Here is a 22,372-nt window from a genome sequence, read left to right as displayed (position 1 = left end):
TCAAAGTAAACTCATTTAGGTCGAAGTACGGCCTTTGACACGGAGTCTTAGTTCAAATCGAACCACAAGATCTAAAGGGCCCCAAAAATGACCAGTGTAAAACCATTCGACCAGGAAAACCAACTGTCTACTCTATATAAAAAAAAGAGAAACGAGAAATATGTATGAACCACGTCAACAAACGACAACCACTAAACAACAGGTTCCTGACTAAGGAAAATTCAAAACAAATGCAAAAAGAAGCGTTTTAACAAGCACCAACCTTCATTAACTAAACAATAGTGTAAAATAAGAAGGTTATTGTAAGGTTGGGCGCTTTCAATTATATATATACGCCAAAATCGTTAGATATGCCGGTTCCAAGTTAGGGTCATGTAGTTCAGTGGTTGCCGCTGTTATAATATAAATTAGTATTTGTTCATGTCGAGGCTTTAAGAGCAGACTACAATGTGTATGCGGTATGGGCTTTGCTCATTGTTGAAGGCCGTACGGTGACCTATAATTGTTAATGTTTGTGTCATTTTGGTCTTTTGTGGTTAGTTGTCTCATTTGCTGTCATACCACATCTTCTTTTTTATATTATATGGTATGGTTTTTGTCATTGGTGAAGGTCGTACGATTGCTCAATATTGCATACATCTACTTTATTTGGCAATCATATCACATCTTATTTTTATATAAAAAGTCAACTACAACAAAGATGAGTTTGGAAAATATACTCGGTTATTCTGATTACAAACGTGTTGTTTCTCGGGACATTTTCTAATATCAAAGTCATGGACTTTCTTTGATCTTCTGGGAAATCAAATAGATTTGTTCGATCTCTATAATTATCATAAGGAGCATTTTGTTTCGTTCTCTTGAACGCACATGCAAGATCATTGCAAGCACCTTTTCATCAACTAAAATTATTGTCAAGGGAGTAAATGATTTATATGTATTAAGAAACAGCCTAGCTGATAAGAAAAACTAGTGTACGTATAATATTTAATAGTATTTGTAATGATATATTTTATAACAATTGCATTAATATGAATGTTTGTACTTGGACTTTTAATTTGCAAAGGTATCACCTCCTCCAAAACATTTAAATATATAGTCTTATAAGAATATGAACGTTGTTTAAACTTATATATTATATGTTTGTAATGATTGTCATGTTTGTCCTGGTAACAATCCAATATTTGGATTTTACACCAATAAAATGATTTGATTTGATTTGATTTCAACTAAGAGAAAAGGGTGCACCTGAACATCCTTTGAAGTTCCTGTTAAGTGTTTAGATAAAACAAAAAGATATAATTATATTTAACTTAAAATTTTGGGCCAATACCATGAAACAATCTTAGTGCTTAAGATCATTTAACGATAATCTGATCTTCTTAGATTGGATCGTGAATTAATCTAAGAATGATTAACAACCATTGACATTAAGTTATGCTGCACTCACATCCCTCCGAGAACCTTTCATCCATTTAGGAACGCTCTTGTAGTTTTAACGACTTACAAAAAGAGGGACGAAAGATACCAAAGTGACATTCAAACTCATATACATGTATATATAAAACAAACTGACAACGCCATGGCTAAAAATGAAAAAGACAAACAGAAAAACAATAGTACACATGACACAACATAGAAAACTAAAGAATAAACAACACGAACCCCACCAAAAACTAGGGGTGATCTCAGGTGCTCCGGAAGGGTAAGCAGATCCTGCTCCATGTAGTACCTCAAACGACTATAATACTTAAGATCATCCATATTTATTCTTAGCAAACTTTAAGTTCATTATCTTTTTTTCATCTAACAAAAATAAAATAATGTATTTTTATTATACTGTTTTATTCGTCAAATAATTTTAAAAATCGAGTTATTTCCCTTTTCCCACAGGAAAAAAAAAATGTCAAGGCGTCATAATGGTTGAAATATGATAAATAACTAAATTCAACAAAATTATAATCAAATTAAAATTATAAATTAACTAGCAAAAGTTGTATGTTATAAGCATTAATTAAAAGTGAGAATGAAAATGGGGAATTTGTCAAAAAGACACACCCCAACCAAAGAACAGAAAACAGTCGAGAAAATCCCCCTACTACAGGTGTGCATTAATAGTTTAGCAATACACTAAATATAAATACTTTGCTAAGTTAAACCTGGTATTTATGGCTACCACGTTGATCTGTTTTTATGCAGCAAATAGGTAGTTGCAAATCCTGGGCTTTGCTCAATGTTGAAGGCCGTACGGTGACCTATAATTGTTAATGTTTGTGTCATTTTGGTCTGTTGTGGATAGTTGTCTCATTGGCAATCATACCACATCTTCTTTTTTATATTACCGTAATGACAATGTATTTGTCTACCATGGTTTTCTAGTCTAAAAGTTCATTTTTTCAAACTGTAAAAAATATGAATATACTTTCGTTATTATATATAAAAGTAAGAGCAATTTTTTTATTATTGTTATTGAGACTACAGTCTACAAAAGACTACATGACATAGAAATTAATAACTATTATAATCAAGGCTTCAACAATGAGCAAAAAAAGCTAAACCGCATGCATGTATTTGTATCACGACATCCCCTTATTGCAAAAGCTCATTGTTTCTACAATGCGTATTCGTAAATTGGTATACTGTCTCATAAAAAAACGACTCCGTTCTCGAACATGGTTGTGGTTGTCCGTTTAGTTTCTGATTATTCTTCTCATGCAGGCTATGTGTCTCAGTGTCTTGTTGTTCATACAAATTCTCAATGCAACTGCTCAGTACTAATTTTCGTCCCGCGTTTTTTGTTTAACGGGTCCAGTTATTTCATTTATCTTTTTAATTTGACTTGACTCATGTGTGTTAATTGAGATTCTGTGCTGTTCAACATATTGTTTCTGTGTTTTGTATTACCTTCTTTTTTTATCCTCGGTTTGCCCTTTTCGTACAACTGTACAAAGGGAACCAGTCCCTTAAAGTCATAAAACTTTCGAGTCATTTTTTTGTACTCATACTCCAAAATCAACCAAAATACATGTTGGATTTCATATTTCGAGCATGATTTTCGTGCTCAGAGCTTCAGGTTTCTGAACTATCAACTAAACAAATAAATATATATCTGAGTTGAATGACTCTATTGTTGGGCAGGTTGTGTGAATTTTAACAAAACTGTTAACAAAAAATTTGAAAGAAATGAACCAACGACAATTATGGGCTCCTGACTTGGGCTAGGCATAGGAATGGGGTTCGACAAATTTCAAAGCGCTTAAATTCCCTCTCAAAACCTGAGACAGTAGTGTAGCAGTACATTATAAGAACACAATATAAAAGTCAGTACAGAAGGACTTTACTCATCAGATTTAATAGTATAACAAAGTAGAAAAAGCAAATTACACAATTATAGACCTAACGTGGTAGGGTATGTATACATCCCTAACATAAAACAAAGACACAAAGTATAGAGAGAACTCGCAGTTACTGACAGCTATAATTAAAACCAAATAACAATTAATAAAACATCATGCATTTAGGACACTTTCTTGTCAGCGTGTGTCTTTCTCAAATTATTTCCTCTCTCCTAGACTAATGGTATTGTAGAGATATATTTATCAAATTTGGGAGTAAATTGCCGTCGATGTTTTTAAAAAAGACATACATGTACTATGATTTTGACAGTCAATTTTAAAATGCAAATATATTTTGTATCTTATGAAGTAACTCATGTTCCGACTACGCCGCATGTGTTTTGATATTTTAAGAAGAATCTGTTTAAAGTTCCCTGTATAACGTATTTCGAATGCATTTGCGTATGCGATATACAAATAATTGTTACGTCATCATTATTATGAGTATACGGAATTCAAAGTCTATTTACAAGAAAATGGTTCTGTATGTATATCAGTAAAGTAAATTTCAAACTGAATAAATAGAAATAGAAAATAATGTTACCGAGGTCATATGTTCTAGAACAAGGTGTGCTAGTGACCTAAAACGAGATATTTATATTGGACCAGTAAATTCCTAAGGAACGAGAGCAAGTCACTAGCACAAAGTAACTTTTTATATATTTTTTACAATTTATTATTTATGAATCGATTATACGTTTTCTTTACCGAAAAAGTTAAATTTGTTTTTTAACCATTTTCGATATTATTAAAGTAACATCATCCGCCTAAATTTCACGCTTAAATTCTTGCAAACATTTTATTATATATTTCAAAAGACTGAAATTACATCTTAAAGTAGGTTAAAAAAAAGAGTACCTACAGACGGAATATAATTCTAGTTATGACAACCAGCCCAATATTAAAGAAAAAAATAACTAGTATCTAAAATGGTGTATAGTGATATTATTACACATGTCCTGTATCTGAGTGTCGATGTATATTCGAAAGGGTAGACTTTCTAGTCTGATAAATCCAATGCAACTAGACGTCAGTGCATAGTAAACGGCCTAATGCTACCCTCTATTCTTATCCGGAATTATCCTTGTGCATCCTTCTCCGGAAGTCAAGCAAACAAAATTGCAACGAAATACCGGTAATGATGCACTAAGATTGTGTACTTCACTAAAAATTGAGATTTACAGCACACCATTAGATTTTATGGGAGCAGCCATTTTATGGTATTCAGAATTAAGAGTATGACTAATCATGATTGGTCAATATGTACGCCCATTATTTTTAATTATTAGAGACTTCGTGCACTCTGCTTTATACAAAAGGCGAAAGAAAAATTATTCCGTAGCCCTAAAGGCACTGAGTTGACTTTTCAACGCTAGGACAAGACACGTATTTTTAAGGGCAAAATTGATAGTCATTGGAGATAAGTTAAAAAAATACGCTAAGAAAAGCAACGCGAACCTATATTTCTGGGACCAAAAAAATACTGTCCTAATAACTTTTCTTTGATTCTAACAAGTTTTCGTTAAAAATAAAATCAACTTTCTAAAGTCTCGAAAAAGGCTACCATTGTCGTCTATGGGGAAATTAATTGTTTTTTTCAATCTACATGTATAACCAATAGGTGCGGATCCAGCCATTTTAAAAAGGAGGAGGGTTCCAGCTATATGCTCTTATCCAAATGCATTGATCGGCCAAAAAAGGGGGGTTCCAACCAACGGAACCCCCCACCCCCATCCCCCCTGGATCCGCCAATGGCCAATCCATAACATGAAATGAAATATCACTACTTAACCTAAAATCACTCAAAAATATTTAAAAACATAATGTCATCCCGATTCTTTATATTTCATGCATAAAACATTACGAATTACATTTAAAAATCATGAATATGATTAAAATGTTGTTGGCCACAATTTTATTATAGGTTAATATATCAATTAAACAGTTTCTCTACAATAGATAATGTGTTAGTTTATATATTAACTAGACTTAAATTTAGAGAAAGTATACAATTTATATGTATATGAGTATGAAATGATCCTTGACTACTAAAGACCAATTTTGCTACATTGTATGCTACCTAGTAGCGGTATTATCCTGCTCTTCTTCGAAATCTACAAAGGGGTTTCTAATATGCAAAAGATATGGCTCTCTCTTAACACGAGTCAGTCATTCATCGTCCCCTTACGACGGATTATCATCGTTTCCTCAAGACCATACTCGCAAATGGTGCCAAGGGAGAGACGAAAATTCCGTCCCAGAGCATCCAGGAACGGGAACCTTTGTGTTGATAGTCCGATACACTAACCACTACACCTGTCCACGGCTCTCACCAGAGTTTATAAGTTAATGAACGAAAACAACACAGACTTCGTCTTTCGTATACCAATAGATATGTCAAAAAGTACATGTACCTACGTGACTCTGCATCGATCTCAAATCGAATGTATTCGGAAACAATATAATTTCAGTACGCTTACTATGCATATCAAGTAGAGTATTGCAGGTTCATTTCCATTCGGAACATTGCACACATCTTTTTTTATAAAATCTTTAGAAAAACAGAGTTTATGACATTGACACAAATGACATGGACTAACTGACTACCCACAAATATTACAAAATGATTCGTTCATCTTCTATAAAAATATATTTGTAATACGTCATCAGGTTCTAATTAACATAAGTATATTCGAAAAGAAAGATTTTGTTCCCGACACAGTTATCGTAAAATGTACATTCTATATCATTCGATTGTCATCAAATATTAATTTCCCGCCCATTTTTCCATATTGTAAAAGTCTACATAGCAATTTAGAAGCAATCAAAATATAATAAATTTAACACTTCAATGGTGGACTGATCGATTTCTGAACTTTTTTCATTTATAGGTTTTATTATGCATATTTGATACCATGAAAAGTGACGTTTGTTTTTCGTCTCATCTCATTTTCAATTAAAGGTGTGTTACTTTCTTTGCTTCAAAGACCAAATGTTGCAATAATGCACCATTTAAAATTCAGTTAGAGAAAGTTTAATGCATTAAATATCTATAGATACGTACATGAAAACGTCATTTTGCTGTAACAATTTAAAAATTGTATGTGGGTTTTAGCGAAAAAAGCAATTTAGAAGGGGAAAAGAACTATCAATATACAAATAGGTTTTATTTATATCACTTTGCCATTTTCCTTTTTTTAAATAATTTGTTTTGGAAGAGGGAAATTAGGGATAGTGTAAAAAGGTTACTAAACTTTATATCATTTTGGTTTCTTCGCATTATCCCTAAGATACCTTCATTTTATTTCTATTTTAATACGACCGAAACATTTTGAATTTCATAAGCTGTCCGCAACAGAATGGGATTAAACAGACTGATACTATTATTAACATGGATTGGAGCGGTGCATTCATTTTGTAAGTGTAACTGTTCATTAGTGTAGAATACAATGTATTTATTTGGGAAAAACAAGATAAATAATTCAAATAATAGGAATGAATTCATATTTGTTGTGTGCATGTAAGTATAGTAGATCTACTGGAATTCACGAGACATGATCCTTCAACTTAAAAAAAAGGGGGGGGGGGGTATATTTTTTTCGTAAACAATATTCCGATCCCTAATTTAATGAGGAAAATATTGTGGATAGGCAGATGGCCAAAAATATTCTGAATGCAGATTTTCCCCATACCTTATATGGTTGGAGTTTGAAAAAAGAAAATTAATAGAAAGCGTGGCAAAAAAAAAAAAATAACATATCAGTCTGGCTGAAACAAAAAATGTAAGACCCCCTAACCCCCTTTTTTAAAGTTAAATGGTTGCTAAATAATTATATCGGTCCTGAAACATAGCAACATCTATTGACTTTTGAATTGTATTTTTACTCGATTTACTCCCCTTTCATTGAGACAAAACTGTTAGCAAAGTCTTTTCGTTTTTCATTATATAAAGGATTGGGATAAACATGTATATATTTATATATATACAACTCGTCTAAACATCAACCCAACAATGCTAGATCTGTAAATTTGCTTTCGCAAATTTTTGGTTCTTCCCTCGCCGGGATTCGAACCCATGCTACTGTGATACCGTGACACCAAATCGCCTGCACTGCAGCCGTCCCGCTAGACCACACGACCACCTGGGCTCTACTATTTGTATAGTGTACATCTTATTTCGAAGTGACGAAACTTATACGAAATATTTCAATTACTCAAACGCAATAGTATTTTTCAAAGCAATCGTAAAATTTATGACCAGTAACGACTTGTAAAATATAAATGACGTAAATTACAACAAAATAAAACTTTGGTCTAACGCATTATTACCACATCTGACTTCTGTTATAGATTGGGTTTTGCTCATTGTTAAAGGCATACGATGACATTATATTTTTACTAGCCCCTACGTCATTTGTTTTAGATGGATAACTGTTTCAACTCATTGGCACTGTTATAACACATTTTATTCCACTGTTTATAATGGATAATAGTTTAACCAATACTTGATTGGTTGAGACTATCCCACGTGCCAATGAACAACTCTTCATATCTCCCTCTACGGGACCGGGAAATACATATATAATATTCCTAATGATTATAACGTAATTCAATACTTCTGGTGTACATTTGAACGATTTTTCTTCACATCTTAAAAATACTTGTTTTCTTTAATTAAAATAAATCCAAATTTTAATTGGTGACTAACATATATTGTACGGGGTTTTCTGCGTCGATAAATGCTATACAATGACCTTTAATTAACTGTTCAGTCATTGGCAATTATACAAATTAAAGTACATACGGAATTGCTCTAAAAAAGAAAAGCAAGTATAGAAATCACAATAAATTTAAACTTTAACAAAAAAATGAACAAATATATAATTATGGCACCAATTTGGTCATTTTTATTCGAAATTACAAGCAATTGAAGAAAGACTTACAAGGTTGATGTACTGTTAACCAATTCTTCTAATTATATCTAGATCAAAATATTTTGTTTTACCAAATTCAAGTGTACGCCCGGGCGTTTTGACGTAAACATAGCTACGCGCATGCAACATTTCTTTACTTTAATTTAGCCCAATGATTTCCTAGATTTACTTATTCCAAAAAAATACACTCTTTAAACCGTACGACCATCAACAAGGAGAAAAACCTACTATACTGCATAGTCAGCTTTAAAAGGCACCTCAACGACTTATAACTTGTTTATACTTCATTAATTTTGAATATCAAATTAGTTTGTAAAATTGTTCCGACTTACTACAATTTTAAAATCCGCTCTTTGCGGGCGATTTGATTATGCATATTCGTTAATGTTTACATTGTAGTTAACAGGTCATCGAGTTTCGTGTACCTCTCTGTAATATGCTGCAATGGCTTAAAATTTCGTAATTCAAACCTCAGTACACACCAAAATCCCATCATGTTGAGCTTGTTTATAAAGAAGGGTTTGATAATACGCATTCGGTATATACCTTGGACAGAAACATGAGGACATCGGTTACGAGAAACATAATCTCATGTCTATAAGTAAGGGAGCTACCATTTGATTTTTATGGGGGGGGGGGGGGGGGGGGGGGGGTTCTAGGATGAAAAATGTTGTCCTGCATTTTTTTTAGCTGTAATTTCTGTCCTGCCTTTTTAATTTATCACTCTGTTCGGTCCTGCATTTTTTTTTTAGTTTATCCTGACTTTATTTTACGTAAATTGTCGTCCAGATTTTTTTTTTACTCAAAAGTCCTGTCCTGCCTATTTTTTTCAATTTTCATCCTAGACACCCCCCCCCCCCCCCCCCCCCCCTTAAAAATCAAATGGTAGCTCCCTTAACCTTCAAAACTTTATAAAAAAAAAATAAAAATTAATGAACAATCTGTAGATTCAAAAATATATTAAAGGTAAGTTGTCTTATAAGATATCTGAAGACATATGACATGTATTACAGCTAATCCGTGGAGTATTTGTGAAAACGCGGGTGAATGTGGAGATACCAGTTGCAGTTACTGTATATGTCATATCGGTTATACTGGAAACTACTGCGAATGTATGTAGAATTGGTGTAACCCTGCATGGATAAATTCGCCCGCAAAATTTAGTGAAAGCATGACATACATTCGTTATGATTTTTTATGTAAGCACGTTGTAATTTTTTTTACGGTTATTTATTTATTTAAACCATTTACCTTCTTTTTTTTTTATTTGTGAAGCATGCCATATTTACATTGTGTTATCTTATTTGGGAGCATGACATAATTCCGGGCTTTTTTTCTTTTTTTTCGACGCACGATATATTTACGCCCACGCCGAAGTGTGTACATTGTTCATTTTTCATAAATCAAAATTCAATAATGAATAATAAAATAGTTCGTTTAGTGATGAATAATGAATATAAATATTTTTATTTTAGTAATCAAATTGTTAATAGAAAAAAATAAATGTTTGACTCTGACACCATTTCTGAATTTGTAATGTGTGTGTTAATTAACAAATATTCAAATTAATATAAGAAAAAAAATCAAAACACTCTTTTAAACATTTTATCATTAGGGAGCTACCATTTGATTTTTATTTGGGGCTAGGATGAAATTTGAAAAAAAAATTGGCAGGACAGGAGTTTTGAGTAAAAAAAAGGCAGGATGAGACACTTGCAAAAAAAAAGTCAGGACGCCAATTTAGGTAAAAAATAGTCAGGATAAACTAAAAATAATAAGGCAGGACCGAACAGAGTGAAAAATAAAAAAGCAGGACAGAGATTACAGCTAAAAAAAATGCATGACAAAATTGTTCATCCTAGCCCCCACCCCCATACAAATCAAATGGTAGCTCCCTTATGTATTTATTTAGTTTCGGAAGATTAACTAGTGGGGTTCCCTATTTTTCTTTTATAGCAACAATGGATATTATCATTATGTACCGCAATGCCTATTAGAGGGGAATCGTAGGACCTTAATGTTCACGCGTGTTTTGGCATTTACATGTAGGTCCTATATATTCCCTCTAATTGTCATATCAATTAATGTTGGCAATATTTTAGCGTTCGCGGTAAGAACATGAATATAACAAATATTAAGGTTAAATTATCATACTAATAATTGTCTAAATGGTGTGCCATTAAAACACCATCACAAACGAATAAAGTCATTACAAATATAAGATTGAGTTCAGGTGTTATTTTGATAATAAAAACTCTGAAGACATTATAATGTATGCTTGAAAAGCATTGTATCTAAATGACTTCAGGCGCATGCTCCATTTGCATTATGTGTCTGATTTATGTGCGATATATTCAGTCAAGTAATTTTGTGCAAATCAGATGTATCTTTAAATGGTTTGCCTTGTGTGTGGTTATACATGTACATACATGTTGGTTTTTATATCTCCCTTGCAGAGTTATCGATCCTTTCTCTCTTTCAATCTTTGCTAACGTCTCGATTTTACAAAATTCTTGTCAAATATAAATATGCTACAGATAATGAGTTTTAAAAGTTTGTTGCGTTTTTATATATTTGTTCAGGCGACCATTCTTTTTAATAAAGGCTTTAGAGAGAGAGAGAGAAAGGACTATGGGTATTGACAGCTGACAGAGACTTCCGAACACACCAGTCGTCGTGTGAATCTTACAGTGCTAGTTGTCCACTTTTGATTTTAAAAAAAAAATAATCCATTTGTATAGTCTGTTCTTATGTTGTACTGGTACACTTCGTGAACTGTACCAGGTTAGGCGAGGGTTTGTGCCTTTAAATTAAATAACCTGCCACATTCTGAATTAGCCTGTTCCAAGTCAGAAGCCTGTTATTTGGTGGTTGTCGTTTGTTCCTGTGTAATCCTTGTTTTTATTCATTGTTTTGTAAATAAATTAGGCCGTCAGTTTTCTCGTTTGAATTGTTTTACAATTGTTATTTTGAGGCTTATCATGGCTGACTATGCCATTTGGGCTTTGTTCATTGTTAAAGGCCGTACTCCGACCTATAGTTCTTACATTATGTGCAAGTTGGTCTTTTGTGGAGATTTGTTTCATTGTCAATCACGACATCACATCTTTGTTTTTATATAGTTATATATTTGAGATATGTAAACACATTATTGTGTTACTTTGTATCTAGGGATTATTATATTTTTCGTCAAAATAAGAAATCACGCACATTCCTTTTAATGAACGTTTCTCAATTAACAATTATAAAATGTAATCTTACAAACATACATTGTATGTATATATGCATAAAGTGTTGATGTTCTAACCAAAGAAATCAGTAAAAGATGAAAACACGGCTAAAATTTATTTCATTTACCCCCAAATAAAATGATTAGTTTATGTATACATGTAATTACATGTGTTGTACATTTTATTATGTTTTTGGGGGTTGGACATTCGTTAGAGTATCCATTCAAATGATTGATTGATTTGAGTACAGTGGCGAATAGTTCATAGTATTGTAATTCCCTGCACAATCGAACACATTTTATTTTTTATCTTACTAAAAAAAATCTGTATTCATGTACATGTAACTTGATAACTTCAATATAGGAGTAAATAATAGATTGACTATTGTCCTACATATTTGTATTTAATATTTCTTCATTGACCCTGAATTTTTTGTGTAAGCTTTGGAAGCGAATGACCACTCTTTAATCCGCATTTATGATCAGATAATCCGATTCCAGAGACACATGGTAACTTAAGTAGGGACAATTGTGCACAGATTTATGGAACTGAAAATCTTCCTTTCTTTCGCGTTTAAACGGTCAATAATTTAAGTCCACCAGTACACTTGAAAAAAAAATATTGCAACACCTTCATTGGAAACAATGTAAAATGACATGATTTTAGAATGTGTATAATTTTGGTTTAACCAAATACTTTTAATCTGTTTATGGTTTAAAATTGAATGCATGGTATTAACTTACTGTTCATTCAATAGTAATCCTACATGGAGAGGACAGATCATCTGCACGAAAATAGTTTTACGCACTTTTCACAAAAAATGCAAATTTTGCAGGACTCATTTTTTCAATAACATTAGTTCTACAATAAGATCTAATGCTGCGTCTCTCTAGTCTAAATAAAATTGAGAAAGGAAATGGGGAATTTGTCAAAGCGAGAAAAACCCGATCATAGGGTAGACCACAGCCGAAGGCCACCAATGGGTCTTCAATGTAGCGTGAAACCTGACCTGGGACAGTCGCAAAATTGCGGCGGGGTTAAACCTGTTTATGAGATCTTAATTAACCCTCCCCCTATATCTCTAGCCAGTGTAGAAAAGTAAATGCATAACAATACGCACATTAAAATTCAGTTCAAGAGAAGTCCGAGTTTGCCTGAAATTCAAGCTTATAACACAAATTCAATGTAAACCATAAACGGATTAAAAGTAAAAACCAAATTATAAATAATACATTCTACAATCATGTCTTCTTCTTCTTGTCTCCGTATGAGCATCCTTTATAAGGATCACCACCATGAGTTATGACGTATAAAGGTGGACATTTGGAGCTTGTATCGGTACAGATTAATGTCAGCTTTTGTCTACTTATGTCATTTTACATCGTTTTCAATGTAAGTGTCGGAATACTTTTTTCCAGGTGTATATATAATCATAAGGTAAACAAGTTCATTGTTTTAGCCGATTCATTAGGATTAGTTGTGATAGTTTCATAAGTTTTTTTTTACTTCTAATGAAATTTTCGCAAAATATAAACTTTGACCAACTATGCACACGCTAAAGATGCGTCTACAGTTTGTCGTTCCTCTTTTGTTAGTTCAAACGCTGCATTTGTTTCTAACTTTAACCTGATTAAACGATATATTTTGTTTCTACGTTTGTAAAACATCTGTTTACCAACAACAGGTGCATGCATTATTGAAAGTTCAAACAGGTCAATAAAGACTTATTGAATTATGTATTTTTTTTCTACTTTTGTAGCGTTTAGAAAACAATGTCAAACGCCATATAACGTTTACAAAATTTTGGTTAGAAAGAAATGCACTCTATTTCAGAGAATCAGATTCCAGAGACATATTCTAACTCAAGTCTGGATAATTATGCACAGATTTATTAAATTGAAAATCCTCCTTTATATAGCGTTTAATCGGTCAATAATTTCAGTCCAATTATATAATCGTAAGGTAAACAGGTACATTTTTTTAGCCAGTGCATTAGAATTTTTTATGATAGTTGTATAGCCAGACTATTTGCTGGGTATTAAAATGAAGATTCAAGTCGGTATAAAGTTTAACAATTTAATAAACGATCCAACAAGAATATAACGATGTTACAATATTGAGTCCGGTGTTCACCGTTTAAGAACCTATCCAAAAACTGAATATAAATTATTTCTAAGAAGTATATAAAACAGAATGACAAAGAAATACATGTAATTAGGGATTAAGCAATTATTGTCCATTGTTCAGATAATCTGCTAAAACTGTCTTTGACACGTAGATACGAAGTCCATTATCGGATTAGCAGAAACATACATTTTAAACCAACAGATAATTGTGTAGGAATATTTGAGCTAATAATGACAATTGAAAGATATAGTAATTAAAGTCAGGAAGATGATAGTCCAAATAATTAGCATGCTTTTCGTCCGGTCATATTTGCCCCTCTCGTCTAGAATCACGTCCACGGGATTTGAATTTTAACTAATATCGTCTTCCACGGTATTGATAGTTACGCCTATGTTGATGATAATTTCCTGAATTTGTTCGAGTGTTGTTTTTCAATTGTTCTAGTTCATGTTCGTAATTTTTGCAAGTTGCCTTTAAATCAAGTTCACTTTTTCTAACTGCATTGTACATTTCTGAAACATCACTACACTGTAATTTCCAATTTTCTTTTTCTTCTTTAATCTCAGTGATATAGTCTGTAATTTTGTCGTGTCCTTTCTCATATCTTTGTACGGTGCTCTCCAGTTCTACAATTTTAGCGTCTCGATTTTTAATTGTTTTTCGAAGCTTCCGAACGTTTTCTTGTTCTTCTTGCAATTCCATTAATGTAGACGTATGGTTGAAACTTTCGTCTCCCAATTGCGTTTTTAAAGTTTCAATTTGGTCCCTTAGAAAACAATCACTATTAATAGTTGAAATGAAGACAGTATTCCCGGTTTTGTTAAATGGAAGTTCCTGCAGTGTCCGTTTTCGATCAAAATAATCTTGAAGTCTTTTAGAATCTCTTTCCTTTTTCTTAATTGATTTCTTATTGTTACAATTTTCCGTTTGTGTCGAAATTGAAACAGTTTTAAGTTTATTCTTATGAGTTTTAACTCGGCCGACACGAGTGAAGCACTGTCGAGCAAAATGTCCTGGTTTTTGACATTTGAAGCATTTTGAATTTCTAGCGGCACACAAACCTTCGTTGGTATGTTGCTTTCCACATTTTCCACACATTCTAATAAACTCTCTTCTTTCTGGATAAAAGCGATACGGCGTATAATTCCACATCCATTCTGGTCTTAAGGAATATCCGTAATAATCCATTGTATTAATAGTACTGTCCAAATATAGTTCGTCCGAAATATGATAAATCTGGGGTAAACTAGTCACTTGTCCTTGGGGAAATTTCGCTTGGCTGCGGAGGTAACGGAATCTTGTGTTGATCTATAAAAGATAACACTCACGAGTCTCTAAACACCATGTATAGCCAGACTATTTGCTGGGTATTAAAATGAAGATTCAAGTCGGTATAAAGTTTAACAATTTAATAAACGATCCAACAAGAATATAACGATGTTACAATATTGAGTCCGGTGTTCACCGTTTAAGAACCTATCCAAAAACTGAATATAAATTATTTCTAAGAAGTATATAAAACAGAATGACAAAGAAATACATGTAATTAGGGATTAAGCAATTATTGTCCATTGTTCAGATAATCTGCTAAAACTGTCTTTGACACGTAGATACGAAGTCCATTATCGGATTAGCAGAAACATACATTTTAAACCAACAGATAATTGTGTAGGAATATTTGAGCTAATAATGACAATTGAAAGATATAGTAATTAAAGTCAGGAAGATGATAGTCCAAATAATTAGCATGCTTTTCGTCCGGTCATAGTTTCATAAGCTGTTTTTGTTTTACTTCTAATGAAATTTTCGCAAATAGCAAAATGTTAATAACAATTTTACACCTTTGACGAACTGACTTGTCAACCTGTTGAATATTGCTTTTAGAATAACACCTAGATTGTTTAATGTCATTAATGATACTGAACAATGTTTTCTACGAACACCTGCCGAGAAAACTTTGTCATAATCGTGACTATATCTGTTAGCTATATATTAATTGATTGCATGGAACAATGTGACCGTAAAGACCTTTTCTCGTTTGAATTGTCAAACCATATTCTCATTTCAATGAATTTGTCTTTTATACAATTGACAAGACGATACACGCGACATCGCGAATCCGTGACTGAATTACAGAAGTTACGCATTATTTTATGCCTGGATTTTTAAAATTCGTATTGTCTTTTGGCAAACACGCGCTAATTATAAGGTGCACAGTTATTTCTATATATGGTTTCCGAGTAGTTTCGACTCAATGAACTCGGTCTTTTCCTAAGTAGAATATATAATGCCGTATGGGTTTTACTCATTGTTTAAAACCGTAAAATGACACTCCTTGGTCATTTGGTCACTGGTGGATTGCTGACTCGGTTTGGCAATTATATCACGTTTTCTCATTTTTAAAGGCTCTGTTTTAAAAGTCGGCAGATACAGCTAAGTCTTAAATCATTACAGTACCAGTGCTTTATGTAGTCCGTTTAACAGAAATTAAATAAAAAATTCACATTTCAGATACTGCATTATAAATCATCAATAATAATCCTGATCACTTTCTATAACCTAATTGTCCACTGCTATCCTATTTCTATAATGCTTCTGTTAAGTTGTAAGCATAGATTATAGTTTTGAATCTGTAGTTTTAACACAAACGCTGAAATTATTTGTTTGCTACTTATTTGATGTACAGATGACAAAATTATTGATAATTAAACTAATAGTTTGAATTATTGTTATAGGAAATCAAGGATATAGGGTATAAGTCCATTACACAATATCACTATTTGCCTTTGAATTGCAAAAAACACAAACAAAACGATTGCTTAGATATAGGAAGATGTGGTGTGAGTGCCAATGAGACAACTCTCCATCCAAATAACAATTTATAAAAGTAAACCATTATAAGTCAATGTACGGCCTTCAACACAGAGCCTTGACTCACACCGAACAACAAGCTATAAAGGGCCCCAAAATTACCAGTGTTAAACCCTTTAAATGGGAAAACCAACGGTATAATCAATATAAAAAACAAGAAACGAGAAACACGTTTAAATTACATAAACAAACGACAACTACTGTACATCAGATTCCTAACTTAGAACAGGTTCAAACATTTGCAGCGAGATGAAATGTTTAAATGGTACCAAACCTTCTCCCCTTTTCTGAAAAAATAGTGCAACATCACAACATAGCAAAACACACAATAAAATATCAATTGGAAGGCTTAACTCAATCAAAAAACGTAAATGACCACAATATTTGTATTGTTTTAATTGTGTTTATTGTATATTTTTTATAGACCAAAACAGAAAGTAAAATACGCAACAAGCAAAGTAAGAGCGATTGTATTATTCTTTTATTGTTTTTGTTGTGTTTTTATAGACCGTAATGCAGCATGTGATACAAACCCGTGCCAACATGATGGTACGTGTGTAATACAAGGAACAGATGGCTATGTATGTCAATGTAAAGGGAACTGGCATGGACTAACTTGTGGAGGTAATATCACAGAGAGACACAGGATAATATAAACACATTCAAACTCATCAGTCGAAACAAAAAATGACTACACCATGAAAAAAAAACCACATTCACCATCATACGTCGAAAATAAACTGACAACACCATGGAAAAAACACATTCAAACACAAACGTAACTGACAACACCATGGAAAAAATCATATTCAAACTCATACGTCGAAAATAAACTGACAACATCATGGAAAAACCACATTCAAACTCATACGTCGAAAATAAACTGACAACACCATGAAAAAAAACGTATTCAAACTCATACGTCGAAAATAAACTGACAACACCATGGCAAAAAAAACACATTCAAACTCATACGTCGAAAATAAACTGACAACACTATGGATAAAACATTCAAACTCATCCGTCGAAAATAAACTGACAGTACCATATAAAAAAAACACATTCAAACTAATCAGTCGAAAATAAACTGACAGTACCATATAAAAAAACACATTCAAACTCATCAGTCGAAAACAAACTGACAACACCTTGGAGAAAAACACATTCAAACTCATCCTTCGAAAATAAACTGACAGTACCATATAAAAAAAAACACATTCAAACTCATCAGTCGAAAATAAACTGACAGCACCATGGATAAAAACACATTCAAACTCATCCGCCGAAAATAAACTGACAGTACCATATAAAAAAAACACATTCAAACTCATCAGTCGAAAATAAACTGACAGTACCATATAAAAAAACACATTTAAAACTCATCAGTCGAAAACAAACTGACAACACCTTGGAGAAAAACACATTCAAACTCATCCGTCGAAAATAAACTGACAGTACCATATAAAAAAAAAACACATTCAAACTCATCAGTCGAAAATAAACTGACAACACCATGGATAAAAAAACATTCAAACTCATACGTCGAAAATATACTGACAACACAATGGAAAAAAACACATTCAGACTCATAAGTCGAAAATAAACAGACAACACCATGGGAAAATCCCTCATTCAAACTCTTACGTCGAAAATAAACTGACAACACCATGGAAAACACATTCAAACTCATACGTCGAAAATAAACTGACAACACCATGGAAAAACCCTCATTCAAACTAATACGTCGAAAATAAACTGACACCACCATAGATAAAAACACATTCAAACTCATACGTCGAAAATAAACTGACAACACCATGGACAAAAACACATTCAAACTCATACGTCGAAAATAAACTGACAACACCATGGCAAAAACACTTTCAAACTCATACGTCGAAAATAAACTGACAGCACCATGGAAAAAACACATTCAAACTAATACGTCGAAAATAAACTGACAACACCATGGAAAAAACACATTCAAACTAATACGTCGAAAATAAACTGACAACACCATGGAAAAAACACATTCACACTCATACGTCGAAAATAAACTGAGAACACCATGGAAAAACACATTCAAACTCATACATCGAAAATAATCTGACAACACCATGGAAAAAAAACACATTCAAACTCATACGTCGAAAATAAACTGACAACACCATGGAAAACAAGACAAACAACAGTTCACGTCAGACAACATATGACACAAAAGACTTTCCAAGTCGAACACCACAAGCACATGGAAAACGTTTTCATGAACCCAGGAGGATAAACAGCTCCCATGTACAAGAAGTATTAGTTTCGGGAGCTACCATTTGATTTTTATGGGGCAGGACAGGAGTTTTTAGTTAAAAAAAAAAGGCAGGATGAGACACTTGCAAAAAAAAAGAAGTCAGGATGACAATTTAGGTAAAAAAAATCAGGATAAACTAAAAAAAAAAGAAGGCAGGACCGAACAGAGTGAAAAATAAAAAGGCAGAACAGAGATTACAGCTAAAATTTTCATCCTGCCCCTCCCCCCCCCCATAAAAATTAAATGGTAGCTCCCTTAATCATTAACATTGACCTGATAAGTGTCAGTAGATGTCTGCGACTTATTATTTCACCTAAAAACATTTTTACAGTTAAAAAACCTGGCATGGACTAACAGAAGCCATACGTAAATATTTTTTTTTTAATCCTGATATCTGATGAGTTTATTATGGACTAACATAAGTCATAAACATTTCAATATAAATTGCGACCAATTTCAGTAAATATTCACCCATTATATTGTTACGTCTACAGTTTTTCATATATACTTTATTTATTTTGGTGATTTTTCTAACAGAATTTCAGTGTCCAGTCTATACTTGTTCTACTCAACTCCCGTTTACCTCATGTGCTATAGCTCCATGTGACGTACAGACCTGTCCAAATTACAAAAGCGCATTTTGTTGGTAAGATACATTTGTAACAGAATAGCCTATGTATATGCTTATTTGTCATATAAGTATTTATAATTGTTTTAACAAGAAAATTTAGAAGAAAAAACAGCAGGCAAAAATAACAACAGTATGAGATTAATGAGGCACAGTCGATATGCTACATTTGAGAAAAAAGATTGAAAACTCGATCTATGTAACACAAGATACCTTGTCCTTGTGTTAATATAAATTCAGGCTCTTTTTACGACTGATACTGTTTGTTGAAGTTGTCATGCTCTTCACATGATACAGAATCCTTGCAACTGCTGTGGAGGTGTTAGTTTAAACATATTTATGTATAGTGGATTGGGAATCAAGTTTTGCAACTAATATTAATCCCTTTCCACTTTGCGGGTGCGAGTGCTGCCTTGTAGCGGCATTAGCCTACTCTTTTTCGAAATCTACAAGGGTGTCTTTAACGTGCAAGAGATATGGCTCTCTTTTAACACGGGTCAGCCATTTATCGTCCTCGTCCGACGGACTCTCATCGTTTCCTGAAGACCATACTCGCAAATGGTGTCAAGGGAGAGCCGAAAATTGAGTCCCTGAAATTTTCATCCCAAACGGGAATCGAACCAGGAATCTTTATGTTAATAGTCCGATGCACTAACCACTACACCACGGCTCTCTTAATTGTTTGAGGTGTTCGCAGGTTCCAAAGATAAGACCAACTTGAAAACCTGCTCGTACTGTACAATGACAGTCATTTTTTCGAGTCTTCTTTGCTGGTCGATTTAGTTTTTAAGCACCTGTGTCTATATGTTTTATTGTCAATTGTTTCTTGTTTTTTCATGGACGCGAAATATATTTCACAGAAACTATAAGTTCCTTCTTCAAACAACGGATCGTAGAAAGATAAGAGAAAAAGTGTTAATTTATATTAAAATCTATAGCCACATTCTCATTTTACCTCTCTTTTCATCGGATATTCATTGGTTGCCTCATTTCGGGGCCTTTTATAGCTGACTCAGCGATATGTGCTTTGCGCATAGGGAAGACCGTACGGTGATCTGTAGTTAATTTCTGCATCAACTGGTCTCTTGTAGAAGTAGTCTCATTGGCAAACAAATAACATCTTCTTTTTTATATGCTATAGGCGATTGATCAAATATATCATTTGGTTTTTCTCTTTGTATACTTATTTACAAACACGTTAAAAATGTAATATTTGCAACTGGACATTAACAACTAATGTATGCATCTACCTTTGCTGTTTGTGTCAATAATTGACGCACCTGAATTATACCATCAATATGTCAAATATAAGCTTGTTTTTCCATGTTGTGATGTTATGCTATTGTTTCAGAAAAAAGGGAGAAGGTTTGGTACCATTAAAACGTTTAATCCCGCTGCAAATGTTTGCACCTGTCCTAAGTAAGGAATCTGATGTACAGTAATGTCATTTGTTTATGTAATTTATACTTGTTTCTCGTTTCTCGTTTTTTTATATAGAATAGTCCGTTGGTTTTCCCGTTTGAATGGTTTTACACTAGTAATTTTGGGGCCCTTTATAGCTTGTTGTTCAGTGTGAGCCAAGGCTCCGTGTTGAAGGCCGTACATTGACCTAAAATGGTTTACTTTTTTAAATTTTTATTTGGACGGAGAATTGTCTCATTGGCGCTCACACCACATCTTCATATATCTAATTAGTAAGATCAAATATTCCTTAAAAATTTGGTCAACACTTTCATTCTTTTTTTTTAAGTAAATCAACCCGACTAAGATTGTCGGTCTAATTAAAGAAGGTTTCATGGTCAAGATGTGGTATGGTTTCAAATAAGACATCTGTCCACATATGACACATAAATAAGAAATTGAAGGTCAACGAACAGCCTTCAACAACGAGTAAAAGTACCGCAAAGTCAACATGTTCTTTTCATGATATAAGTCTATTAATTGTAAGTGAACCTGCACCACTAGTATATTCCTTTTCTCTTAGTCTTCTTCAGGTAAGTCAAAAGGTTTATTTATTGCATACATGTACCTTAGATGTGGCAATATACTATCACACTGATTTATTACTTACATATTTATATTTCTAGTAACAATTATTGTGGTGGATGCAATGCATTTTTCTATACCGGCGGAAAGGGAATAAAAATACCTTCGGCACAATGTGGATGTAAGTATATATTATTATCTATTTCGACTGCAACACTAAAACAGGAGCAAATAGTAAGTCGACGACTAAGACCCCGTTTACACTGGCAACGACATTGAATCGATCTTTATTTGAATCAATCTTAAAAAGACCAATTCGCGTTTACATTGCACAAGCAAGGATCGACCTCGATCTTATTTAATCCAGTGCGTTCACAATACAACATTAAAAGAACCAGTCTGACCTTTATTTTCCTATCTAAATATATAACAAACACATGAAAAAGATCGATCTGAGCGTTTACACATAAAAAATGATCGATCCAAATAAGATTGATCTTTTTAAAACACCCTCTAGAGGTAGATTTTTTAATTCTATTGAAGATCGATCTTCCCCGTTTACACTGGACTAAAGATCGATCTTAAAATGATCGGTCTTAATAAAGGTCCGTCTTTCTGGTCAAAGTAAACGGGGTCTTACACACGACGAGGAGTAGACACTGTGAACTTATTTGATGCACCTAAGCTTACCCCCGGTTTTTGGAGGGTTTCATGTTACGTTTCTGTGTAGTGTTTTGTGAAATTTTTCATCTGTTCGTCCTTTTCTTGTTTCGGTTTTGCCATGGATCTGTAAGGTTTTTTTTGCGATTATACATGTATATGAGTTTTGAATGTCCTTTTTGTATTTTCTGCCTCTAAACTGAAAAAAATATGATCTTTTTAAAAATGATAAAAAAATA

At 33.1% G+C, this 22,372-nt stretch overlaps 1 protein-coding gene across 1 annotated transcript in view; it reads left to right on the top strand.

Annotated features, from left to right (window-relative positions):
• The first annotated feature begins 6,711 nt into the window (after window positions 1-6,711).
• The window catches only part of LOC134717943 (neurogenic locus notch homolog protein 1-like), a 59,195-nt gene continuing 43,534 nt past the window's right edge, over window positions 6,712-22,372 (top strand). Inside the window, exons 1-4 of the mRNA XM_063580443.1 lie at window positions 6,712-6,812; window positions 17,065-17,181; window positions 19,397-19,505; window positions 21,575-21,654. Of these exons, the coding sequence (XP_063436513.1) occupies window positions 6,755-6,812; window positions 17,065-17,181; window positions 19,397-19,505; window positions 21,575-21,654 (364 nt within the window). The 5' untranslated portion in view covers window positions 6,712-6,754. The remainder of the gene's footprint in view (window positions 6,813-17,064; window positions 17,182-19,396; window positions 19,506-21,574; window positions 21,655-22,372) is intronic.

This window comes from Mytilus trossulus, chromosome 5, assembly GCF_036588685.1.
Source record: "Mytilus trossulus isolate FHL-02 chromosome 5, PNRI_Mtr1.1.1.hap1, whole genome shotgun sequence".
NCBI lineage: Eukaryota > Metazoa > Mollusca > Bivalvia > Mytilida > Mytilidae > Mytilus > Mytilus trossulus.
This window is presented reverse-complemented; position numbering and strand designations above follow the sequence as displayed.